Source organism: Triticum dicoccoides, chromosome 6B (genome assembly GCF_002162155.2).
Source record: "Triticum dicoccoides isolate Atlit2015 ecotype Zavitan chromosome 6B, WEW_v2.0, whole genome shotgun sequence".
Classification (NCBI taxonomy): domain Eukaryota; kingdom Viridiplantae; phylum Streptophyta; class Magnoliopsida; order Poales; family Poaceae; genus Triticum; species Triticum dicoccoides.
The window spans coordinates 286,285,031-286,298,008 of record NC_041391.1 but is presented as its reverse complement, the minus strand read 5'-3'; the positions used below and the strand labels follow the sequence as shown (position 1 = coordinate 286,298,008).

At 43.5% G+C, this 12,978-nt stretch overlaps 1 protein-coding gene across 1 annotated transcript; it reads left to right on the top strand.

Annotated features, from left to right (window-relative positions):
- Window positions 1–8,727: 8,727 nt before the first annotated feature.
- LOC119322230 lies at window positions 8,728–9,387 on the top strand. Its single transcript, XM_037595729.1, has 2 exons — window positions 8,728–8,863; window positions 8,970–9,387. Exons 1-2 carry the CDS (start codon window positions 8,767–8,769, stop codon window positions 9,248–9,250), a joined length of 378 nt encoding a protein of 125 aa, XP_037451626.1. The 5' UTR covers window positions 8,728–8,766; the 3' UTR covers window positions 9,251–9,387.
- Window positions 9,388–12,978: the final 3,591 nt, after the last annotated feature.

The following is a 12,978-nucleotide window of genomic DNA, read 5'->3' as shown; positions in this document are numbered from 1 at the left end:
ACTGAAAATGTCTGGGTATAATAATCACTTGATTCAACTGGGAGTTAATCTTCCTAATGATAGTGTCATTGACAGAATTCTTCAATCACTGCCACCAAGCTACAAGAGCTTCCTGGTGAACTATAATATGCAAGGGATGGACAAGACTATTCCCGAGCTCTTTGCAATGCTAAAGGCTGCGGAGGTAGAAATCAAGAAGGAGCGTCAAGTGTTGATGGTCAATAAGACCACCAGTTTCAAGAAAAAGGGTAAAGGGAAGAAGAAGGGGAACTTCAAGAAGAACAGCAAGCAAGTTGTTGCTCAAGAGAAGAAACCCAAATCTGGACCTAAGCCTGAGACTGAGTGCTTCTACTGCAAGCAGACTGGACACTGGAAGCGGAACTGCCCCAAGTATTTGGCAGATAAGAAGGATGGCAAGGTGAACAAAGGTATATGTGATATACATGTTATTGATGTGTACCTTACTAATGCTCGCAGTAGCACCTGGGTATTTGATACTGGTTCTGTTTCTAATATTTGCAACTCGAAACAGGGACTACGGATTAAGCGAAGATTGGCTAAGGACAAGGTGACGATGCGCGTGGGAAATGGTTCCAAAGTCGATGTGATCGCGGTCGACACACTACTTCTACATCTACCCTTGGGATTAGTTTTAGACCTGAATAATTGTTATTTGGTGCCAGCGTTAAGCATGAACATTATATCTAGATCTTGTTTGATGCGAGACGGTTATTCATTTAAATCTGAGAATAATGGTTATTCTATTTATATGAGTAATATCTTTTATGGTCATGCACCCTTGAAGAGTGGTCTATTTTTATTAAATCTCGATAGTAGTGATACACATATTCATAATGTTGAAGCCAAAAGATGCAGAGTTGATAATGATAGTGCAACTTATTTGTGGCACTACCGTTTGGGTCATATTGGTGTAAAGCGCATGAAGAAACTCCATACTGATGGACTTCTGGAATCACTTGATTATGAATCACTTGGTACTTGCGAACCGTGCCTCATGGGCAAGACGACTAAAACGCCGTTCTCCGGAACTACGGAGCGAGCAACTGATTTGTTGGAAATCATACATACTTATGTATGTGGTCCAATGAATATTGAGGCTCGCGGCGGGTATCGTTATTTTCTCACCTTCACAGATGATTTGAGCAGATATGGGTATATCTACTTGATGACACACAAGTCTGAAACATTTGAAAAGTTCAAAGAATTTCAGAGTGAAGTGGAAAATCATCGTAACAAGAAGATAAAGTTTCTACGATCTGATCATGGAGGAGAATATTTGAGTTGCGAGTTTGGTTTACATTTGAAGCAATGCGGAATAGTTTCGCAACTCACGCCACCCGGAACACCACAATGAAATGGTGTGTCCGAACGTCGTAATCGTACTTTACTAGATATGGTGTGATCTATGATGTCTCTTACTGATTTACCACTATCATTTTGGGGTTATGCTTTAGAGACGGCCGCATTCATGTTAAACAGGGCACCATCAAATTCTGTTGAGACAATGCCTTATGAACTGTGGTTTGGCAAGAAACCGAAGTTGTCGTTTCTTAAAGTTTGGGTCTGCGATGCTTATGTGAAGAAACTTCAACCAGATAAGCTCGAACCCAAATCGGAGAAATATGTCTTCATAGGATACCCAAAAGAGACTATCGGGTACACCTTCTATCACAGATCCGAGGGCAAGATTTTTGTTGCTAAACTCAGATCCTTTTATAGAGAAGGAGTTTCTCTCGAAAGAGGTGAGTGGGAGGAAAGTAGAACTTGATGAGATAACTATACCTGCTCCCTTATTGGAAAGTAGTTCATCAAAAGAATCGGTTCCTGTGACAATTACACCAATCAGTGAGGAAGCTAATGATATTGATCATGAAACTTTAGATCAAGTTACTACCGAACCTCGTAGGTCAACCAGAGTAAGATCCGCACCAGAGTGGTACGGTAATCCTATTCTGGAAGTCATGTTACTTGACCATGGCGAACCTACGAACTATGAGGAAGCAATGATGAGCCCAGATTCCGCAAAATGGCTTGTGGCCATGAAAGCTGAGATGGGATCCATGTATGAGAACAAAGTATGGACTTTGGTTGGCTTGCCTGATGATCAGCAAGCCATCGAGAATAAATGGATCTTCAAGAAGAAGACTGATGCTGATGGTAATGTAACTGTCTACAAAGATCGACTTGTTGCGAAAGGTTTTCGACAAGTTCAAGGGGTTGACTACGATGAAACTTTCTCACCCGTAGCGATGCTTAAGTCTGTCCGGATCATGTTAGCAATTGCCGCATTTGATGATTATGAAATATGGCAAATGGATGTCAAAACTGCATTCCTGAATGGATTTCTGGAAGAAGAGTTATATATGATGCAACCAGAAGGTTTTGTCGATCCAAAAGGTGCTAACAAAGTGTGCAAGCTCCAGCGATCCATTTATGGACTGGTGCAAGCCTCTCGGAGTTGGAATAAATGCTTTGATAGTGTGATCAAAGCATATGGTTTTATACAAACTTTCAGAGAAGCCTGTATTTACAAGAAAGTGAGTGGGAGCTCTGTAGCATTTCTGATATTATATGTAGATGACATATTGTTAATTGGAAATGATATAGAATTCCTGGATAGCATAAAGGGATACGTGAATAAAAGTTTTTCAATGAAAGACCTCGGTGAAGCTGCTTACATATTGGGCATCAAGATCTGTAGAGATAGATCAAGACGCTTGATTGGACTTTCACAAAGCACATACCTTGATAAAGTTTTGAAAAAGTTCAAAATGGATCAGGCAAATAAAGGATTCTTGCCTGTATTACAAGGTGTGAAGTTGAGTCAGACTCAATGCCTGACCACAGCAGAAGATAGAGAGAAAATAAAAGATGTTCACTATGCTTCAGCCATAGGCTTTATCATGTATGCAATGTTGTGTACCAGACCTGATGTATGCTTAGCAATAAGCTTAGCAGGGAGGTACCAAAGTAATCCAGGAGTGGATCACTGGACAGCGGTCAAGAATATCCTGAAATACCTGAAAAGGTCTAAGGATATGTTTCTCGTTTATGGAGTTGACAAAGAGCTAGTCGTAAATGCTTACGTCGATGCAAGCTTTGACACTGATCCGGATGATTCTAAATCGCAAACCGAATACGTGTTTATATTGAACGGTGGAGCTGTCAGTTGGTGTAGTTCTAAACAAAGCATCATGGCGGGATCTACATGCGAAGCGGAGTACATAGCTGCTTTGGAAGCAGCAAATGAAGGAGTCTGGATGAAGGAGTTCATTTCCAATCTAGGTGTCATACCTAGTGCATCGGGACCAATGAAGATCTTCTGTGACAATACTGGTGCAATTGCCTTGGCAAAGGAATCCAGATTTCACAAGAGGACCAAGCACATCAAGAGACGCTTCAATTCCATCCGGGACCAAGTCCAGGTGGGAGATATAGAGATTTGCAAGAAACATACGGATCTGAATGTTGCAGACCCATTGACTAAGCCTCTTCCACGAGCAAAACATGATCAGCACCAAGACTCCATGGGTGTTAGAATCATTACTGTGTAATGTAGATTATTGACTCTAGTGCAAGTGGGAGACTGAAGGAAATATGCCCTAGAGGCAATAATAAAGTTATTATTTATTTCCTCATATCATGATAAATGTTTATTATTCATGCTAGAATTGTATTAACCGGAAACATGATACATGTGTGAATACATAGACAAACTTAATGTCACTACTATGCCTCTACTTGACTAGCTCATTAATCAAAGATGGTTATGTTTCCTAACCATAGACATGTGTTGTCATTTGATTAACGGGATCACATCATTAGGAGAATGATGTGATTGACTTGACCCATTCCGTTAGCTTAGCACTTGATCGTTTATTATGTTGCTATTGCTTTCTTCATGACTTATACAAGTTCCTACAACTATGAGATTATGCAACTCCCGTTTACCGAGGAACACTTTGTGTGCTACCAAACGTCACATCGTAACTGGGTGATTATAAAGGAGCTCTACAGGTGTCTCCAAAGGTACATGTTGAGTTGGCGTATTTCGAGATTAGGTTTTGTCACTCCGATTGTCGGAGAGGTATCTCTCGGCCCTCTCGGTAATGCACATCACTATAAGCCTTGCAAGCAATGTAGCTAATGAGTTAGTTACGGAATGATGCATTACGTAACGAGTAAAGAGACTTGCCGGTAACAAGATTGAACTAGGTATTGAGATACCGACGATCGAATCTCGGGCAAGTAACATACTGATGACAAAGGGAACACCGTATGTTGTTATGCGGTTTGACCGATAAAGATCTTCGTAGAATATGTAGGAGCCAATATGAGCATCCAGGTTCCGCTATTGGTTATTGACCGGAAACAGTTCTAGGTCATGTCTACATAGTTCTCGAACCCGTAGGGTCCACACGCTTAAGGTTTCGATGACAGTTATATTATGAGTTTATGAGTTTTGATGTACCGAAGTTTGTTCAGAGTCCCGGATGTGATTACGGACATGACGAGGAGTCTCGAAATGGTCGAGACATGAAGATTGATATATTGGAAGCCTATGTTTGGATGTCGGAAGTGTTCCGGGTGAAATCGGATTTTACCGGAGTATCGGAGGGTTACCGGAACCCCCCGGGGGCTTAATGGGCCTACATGGGCCTTAGTGGATAAGAGGAGAGGCGGCAAGGGCTGGGCCGCACGCCCCTCCCCTAGCCCGAATAGTACAAGGAGAGGGGGGCGGCGCCCCCCTTTCCTTCCTCTCTCCCTCCTCCTTCCCCCCTTCTCCTAGTCCAACAAGGATGGAGGGAGTCCTACTCCCGGTGGGAGTAGGACTCCCCTTGGCGTGCCCCCTTCTAGGCCGGCCGCCCCCTTCCCCTTGGCTCCTTTATATACAGGGGCAGGGGGGCACCTCTAGACACAACAATTGATCTCTTGATCTCTTAGCCGTGTGCGTTGCCCCCCTCCACCATAGTCCTCCTCGATAATATTGTAGCGGTGCTTAGGCGAAGCCCTGCGACGGTAGAACATCAAGATCATCACCACGCCGTCGTGCTGACGGAACTCTTCCCCGACATTCTGCTAGATCAGAGTACGGGGATCTTCATCGAGCTGAACGTGTGCTAGAACTCGGAGGTGTCGTAGTTTCGGTGCTTGATCGGTCGGGCCGTGAAGATGTACGACTACATCAACCGCGTTGTTCTAACGCTTCCGCTTTCGGTCTACGAGGGTACGTGGACAACACTCTCCCCTCTCGTTGCTATGCATCACCATGATCTTGCGTGTGCGTAGGATATTTTTTTGAAATTACTACGTTCCCCAACAAAATAGATATACTTTACATTAAAAAAATGCCCAATTTCAACAGATGATGTAAAATATATCAGCCACGTGGCCACCGCTCCAATAGATGATATAAAACTGGCCAACGACCGCGGCAAGCAGTGCTACGGCCGCACTACAACCACACATATTTGAATTAAAATCATCCCATGGACATATAAAATCAACAATATTTCAAATTCAACTTTCATATTAAACACAATTCATGATCCAACAAACAAAAGTGCAGCATATCAAACATACTTCATGATGCAACAAATAGAAGTGCACATAAACATGTCATCTCAACTTTCATTCTCTTCGTTGTCACTTGCCATATTGTGGACATTGGCATCATCATCAATGGCTCCTTTCTCACTGTTCTCATGCGTTGATGCATCGATGCCGCCACCTCCACCGAAAGCACCTCACATGCCACTCATATTGCCACCGAAGCCATCTACCATGACACTCATGTTGGCCACCATCCATGTTGCCACCAAAGACACCACCCATGGAACCTCCCATCATGTTGATGTAGCCACCCATTCCTCCTCCCATTGCAGCAATTCCTCCTCCCATTCCACCCATTCCTCCTCCCATCATGTTTCTCACGAGCATGGTTTTTTCATGCTCATTTTGTCGCGACAAAGCTCGACAAACACTTTTTGCTTGGGGCTGAGGCCACTTGTGTCCATAAACATAAACTTTAGTGCCTTCTCCTCCACCATCTTAAGCTCATTGGTTGCCACTTTCCTCTCCTGTAGTTCCAACTTCCTCTCCTCGGCCGTTGCCAACCTCTCCTCGACCGCCACCCTCTTCTCTTTGGCCGCCACCCACCACCGCTCGGCTCCCCCTCTCCTCCATTTATTTCAATTTCAAGACTCTTTTTTCTCTGGCATATTCTTTGCTTGCAATGACAATATCGTCAAATCCTTCTTTAATATCATTGTGTCTGGCCTTTGAACCCCTTGCATTTTTATTTCCACCCGACCAATATGATTTGGTCGCTGAGTGAGGAGTGGGGCTCCTTCTCTTCTCACCACCATCATCGTCCTCATCTTCATAATCGACAACCAAGATGTTCTTCCTCGGAGCTTCAAAATGAACGGTTATTATTATTATTATTATTATTATTATTATTATTATTATTATTATTATTATTATTATTATCCTTGTTCTTGCGTCTTTCTCGGAGCAAACCTTAGGTAATCATTTTCTACATAATAAAAACAAAGAAACACCATTGATTTAGGAACATATGCATACTTGGTTAATGTAGCATGAGAAAGCACTCAAAAGTAGCAACCAATTGCCTTGTCTTTTTCATTGCAACCACTAGGGTTCATGCGGACAATGTTGACTAAGCAACCCACCCACTTTTGGCATTCGGTGCCGATGGTGCCCCATCGGCAGTGAATAGAATCCCTCGATCAATAGTGGCCACTAGTGTTGCGCTCATCAAAGAAATCTTTGATGCGGTTCCAATAGGCCACAGATTTGTCACTTCCCACGGATGTGTCAAGAGAGACTCGCTTCCACACAATACAAATCAATACATCTTCGACGTCCGAAAAATTTGTGGTTCTTCCCTTCACATTGTCAACAGGCCCTCCTGTTCCATGTCGACATTCTCATGATCCAGTTGAGTATCATATTCTTGCAATGCATATTCTTGATAGACAAAATCTTCGGTCGTGACCTTTTTCATGCACATAAATGTGTCATCATCAAGACTACAAATGCACGTACACACGATCTCACATTCTATTCATATGGGAAATGAGAAAAAGAACAATCAAAAAAGAAAAAAGAAATATTTTACCTTTGCGACATTTCGTCGAGCACGTTGGAGGCAGTGGCCACGGGCGTGGACGGGTCCTCCTCGACGGCCGGCGGTGTGGCTTGCCCTGGTGGGGGAGAAGTCATGCCATCACCGGGCGCACTTGCCGCGGGCAACAGCGGCAACGAAGCAGTCGCGCCCGCCTTGGTCTTCTTCAACTAGGATGAACCTGCGGCTGGGTCGCGCGGTGGCTGCTTCTTGCCTCCACCATGAGATTTGGCCGCGATCGTCTTCTTCATCGGCAGCACACCCATACGGGCGGCAGCCGCGGGACGGCCCCCAGCAAATCTGGTGCGACGAGATGGGGTGGCATGGCGGCGTCGAGGAAGGTGGGAGCCGTGGCGGCAGCCATGGCGAGGTGTGTAAGACTGGCTGTTGCGGCCGCAGGGTCGGGGGAGTCGGCCATGGGGTCTGGCGGGCGGTAGGCGGCAGGAGGGCAGGCGGGCTGCGGGAAATTTCCGCATGACAGTTGGGCTTCGTGCGACGCGGGGCTGTTTTACTCGGCCGCGCGGCTGATGATATATATTTGCATCACTTGATGATGTATTTTACATCTAGAGTAATACCTGAGAATTAATTTTTACATTTATCATTTGTTGAAGGGACGGTTTTGGGCCTTGGTTTTTGATTACTTTTACATATATATCATCTATTAGCGATGCTCTTACATAAACATCGTTAAATAAAGTATAATAATATATTCAAATCTTTGAAGGTGCTTAAATCTTCTTGCTTTTTTTTAATAAAGAACCCAAAGGGCATTTTAGATCTGATTATCATCGAGGAAAACAAAGGCCAGTATAATGGATAGACAACTGGACGTAGAACGACCAGTAAAAAGTAAAATTACATTAAAAGCATACTAGTCGCCTTCTTCCTTTGACTATACGCTGCCCACCGGAGATTGAAAATTGCACTGAACCAACAGCAAAGAAAAGCGACACCTGCAAACGCCCCCATCATACAAGGCTTTGAAGACCGCAATAGCCACTCGGCCCTTGAAACGAGATGTAAAAAATCGTTGAAGCAACATCGGCTGGAGCATCACCCCCAAGCAGAAAAGGCTTGCAAAGCTCATTGCGCCTTTGAACCTGTGTCCAAATGGAGCAATCTGGCTAAACCTAGAAGTTTATAGAAGCAACAGTCAAAAATGTCATCGATGTAGACCAAAATACACCAAAGCCACAATAAACTCGTACTCCCTCCGGCCGAAAAAATTTGTCCCAATCTTGTTCCTCAAATAAATGTACCTAGCACTAATTTGATTCTAGGTACATCCATTTAAGGGACAAGCTTTTTCGGACAAAGGAAATACGTACAACATAATGTAAAAAAGGTAAATACAATTACTCCAAATAATTAGCACATGATATTGACATCGCTCGATGATCTTGCAATTAGGCAGTAATTGATCGCTTACCTTATCCTACCAACCATATACAGTATTAACTTACTTCCATACTTACCGTATTTCGCGGCCTGATCCCGTCTACATGATCTACACCTTCTGCTGCCCTCTATAAATCGCATGCACAAGGATCAGATCCATCGAGAAGATCAGTTGTGCTCGGTACCATTTGTTCATGCGCCGCAGTTTCTGGGTGAAGATGAATGCCAATCCAGCCGCGCCCATCTTGCTCCTCCTGCTCCTTGTTGGATGCCACGCCTTCTCCGCACACGGTACTAAATACCTTCTGTCTTTCCTTCAGAAAAGAGGATTTTTATTGATGCTACTGGTAAAGGTTTAGTCGCATAGATAATCTGAATATCTGACGATACGATGAAGGTGATGACGCCGAGGGATCGGGCGGCGGTCGCCGTGAGCTGGGCGACGGCGGCGGCAGCGGCAGCAAGGCTCAGGTCGCCGGGTTGTGCGTCGACAGCCCGTGCGACGCGGACCCCAACCGGACGTGCTTCTGCTGCACGAGGCTGGCCAACGAGCCCTGCTACGACACGCTGAGGCAGTGCTTCAGCGTCTGCCCCAACTGTAACTTCCCCGTCTGCCCGCCGGCGGCGGCCTCGGCGGGCCGGCGTACTCGGTTCGTGTTAGCTCCGGCGTCGGCGTGATCTGTGTGCCGGCGATGGTTAGCTAGTAATGATTGATGTCACGAGGCATCCAGAATGCAGAGGATGGGAAATCATATCATGTCTAACCGTGTAAGCGTGGAGTTAATTATAAATCGACAGCGTCTTCTTTTCGTGAATGACTGAATTCGTTCCGATATCCTGAACTGCTACACATTCGACAAATTTCTTCCTTAGCGAACACACGACAAATTTCGGATACTTTCAGATGGATTTTGACAGAGTCAGGATCTTATTCCGCCCGCACGACCTACATGGTCTTCTTCGAGGGCTTGACGCGCATGCCGGGGGCCTCAAAGGCACCTCAAAGGCACCCATGAGACTGAAATTTCTCGGATGGCTAGCTCTTTTTAACAAGTGCTGGACGGCAGACCGGCTGCAGGCCCGATGAGTTCATCGTCAATCAGCGTGCACATTCTGTTCATAGTCGTCGAAAACGGACAGACATATGTACGTATTCGCCCCACAAATCAGCGGCCATGTCATATACAACCATCCACAATGTGGTCATATACCCAATTCTTCCTACGACATCCTTCTTCAAGATAAAATAATCATCAAAGGACCGGACGTTATAGTAGAAACAATTGAAGATATTTTTTCCGCATACAAAAGCGACGAAAATTGTCAGCGAATAGGGCATCTGAGACAAAGTACGTGTCCATCATCGTCAAATGGCCACACGCTCTGTTGCGGTTGAGCGCTCAATGACCCTTGATCGATCCCTTGAAATTAAGAACATGCTCTTTCACACGCTAGACATTTGCAAGGACCGCCTGCATCATTGCAGTCTATTAGACAAGGGTTTAGGGTTTGTGGCACACCTCCAACGTGGGATGGCCTTTTCATTATATAGCTGAGTGTCCGTGCGTTGCCACGGAACATAAATTTAAACATCGCTCACCATTGTTATTCGCCTTCAATGTTGATCCAACCTTGCTAGTTGCTTGCTGTTATCTACTAACCCACTTGAAGCCCTGACAACCCCTCCTGCTTAAAACGACCCCTCCTGCTTAAAACGCTCACCCCACGAAATAGTATGATACCTTATTCCCTATACAATGTACTCCCTCCGTTCCAAAATATGTGTCGGTTTAAATTTGAACTAAAACCCGACATTTATTTTGAACGGAAAGAGTACTACTAAACCAAGTACATGTGACTCCAACTTGAATTCCAGATATACATACTTATCATCACGAGTTAAAAAAAAATGATCCCTATGTTCTTAATCAAATCTCGTATAGCTTGAGGGATATTGGTCACCAAGAGAAAAATGTCGGCAGAGTGCCACAAAACAATAAATTTAGGCGTAGAGATCTTGAGTCAGAAAAAAAATCAAGAATTTATGTGTCGTATGTTGCTTATTACTATAGTGTGACAAATATCAAACCACCAAACCAACGTACATAGTGAAGTTTCAGAAGCTTGACATATTATAATCAAATCAAATTATCTCAACTGTAGTAATGCAACATATATCTTTGCCATGATGCTTCCTTGATAGTCTTGTTCAAAAACAAATTTCTCTCTAAAATCTACCAAAGTAGCCTGATAGACAAGCAAGAAGCAAGTAAGCAAATATTAAAAAAAAATACACATATCCACATCAAAGGAAGCATCACTGCCTCCACATAACTAAATAAGAATCCTATCAAGCAGGTGCATCTGATATATCCATCTTCAATCTATGTTTTCTTCCAACTAAATAGCTGCTATGACAAGCTCATATTGCTCGGCATTTTCTGAGTAGCACATATATCCTTCATGGTCATTTTGACATGTCATGTATATATATAAGTCAAATGCTCTAAGCATTTGCACACTGAAAAGTCTGAAATCGCATCAGACGTCCATGACATTACATTCCAGAATGAGAAAAGCATGTAAAGCTAGATTATACAGTATTAGTGACAATATCAGGACGTAAACTGTACTTACTCCAAGTAAACCACTATAATTGTAATCCCAGAAGCTTTACTATTGATAAAAGCATATGGAACAGCAAGTGCAAATGACAGATGAGTTATCGCTCCACGCTAACTATAGACATGTACTCTGTTGTAAAAAAAAAGAACTACAGAGATGTACTCTACATAATAGTATTCAAGGTGAATCCTTGTCCATGCCAAAAGGAAAAAAATAGAAGAGGCTCAGCAGTCTGGAATACATTTAGAAAATGTTCTCCTTAACGACAGAACATGATTCATGGTAGTATCCATTAGGAATCCTACATAGCTACTACGACTCAACGACTTGCAAAACCAGATTGATTAACAATTCACACGGCTGATGCTTGTCCTAGTCCTTACTCTGCACCTAGTAGCAGTGGTCACACAAAACAGACTGTAAAATCATTTGATGGAAAAACCTCACCTCCTCGACGGCCGCAGAATCACTGGAGCAAATCCACCTATTAAGTAAGAAAAATACAAATAAACATACATGCTCTATCTCTCCAACAGATGCGCAGCTTCACGCACCACATTCATGCCGGCCCAGAGCTGCAGACCTGCATTGATGTCGCGCAATGTGACTGGATGGGAGGGCGGTGCTGACCGCCGCGATCAGACCAGAGACACTGCTTCAATGCAAATGCATCGTCCCAAGAAGGCAACTCCGGTCGATTCGCCATATTGATGCGGGCTGACCGTCAATTCGCCTGGTTTCTCCATGGGTTTTTTAAAGGACATCTCAAATTAAAAACTGATTTCATCTTATTGCCCTGTATGATAGATTTTCCACCGCAGAGAGAGAGAGGTATGTAGAGTACAAATTTATTTAGAGAAACTGAGTGTTATTCAAGTGGCAATATACATCAAGAAACAAAAATTGGATCATACTACTCAGAGGAAGAGACATATATACATCAAAACTATGTAGCATCTGCATATAAACTTATGTCCAGAAAGGAGTTGGATTAAGATTTTAGTATATGAAATCAATCTGGATGACATTGAGGCAAATCGAAAAACACCAAGAGAACATGAAACTGATATTCTTCAAAACACAATTAGCCAACATCTATCATGGTCCCCATTATGGGATAATCAAAATTACCTCCCAGGATTCTTCCCTTGCCCTGCTGATTCCAACCTTGTAAGGCACTGTGTGATCTGAATTTGGATGTATATACAACCATCTTGATCTGAATAAAGAAAGCGAGGTTGATGAAAACTTCAAAAGAAAAGCATACATAACACGGAATGAGAGGATGACGGGTCTGAGCTAGATATGTTGAGTCTACAATGCAGTGCTAGATCCAATAGATTTTCCTGTCATGGTAGGTAAATATTTTGGAAGTAATGTGGTCTAGCAGGTAAGCTAAATATTACCTGGATCCCAAAAACATATGACACGTCCCTGCTACCTCCAAGTAGGATGTAATTATTCTCCAAGTATGATGTAATTATTCGATAGACGGATTAAAAATATATTCAGCTAGCGTAGAGGCATCAAACCAAGTCTTCCTTCAAACATTTAAGCTGCACCATTAGACAAGTACGGTTGGCCTCTCCTCCCACAATCCAATAAAAGCAAATTACCTGCAGGTGTACAACACGCTATCTTCAGATTCCTAGCAAGAACCCTGCAAGGTACGCAATGGCAGTGTACGTCATTCCAGAGCATGCATTCTCTCGTCACTTTTGCGCTTGGCTCGTTTGACCGTTGGGAGAGCTTGTCAGTCATTAATCATTGGTTGTGTTTCT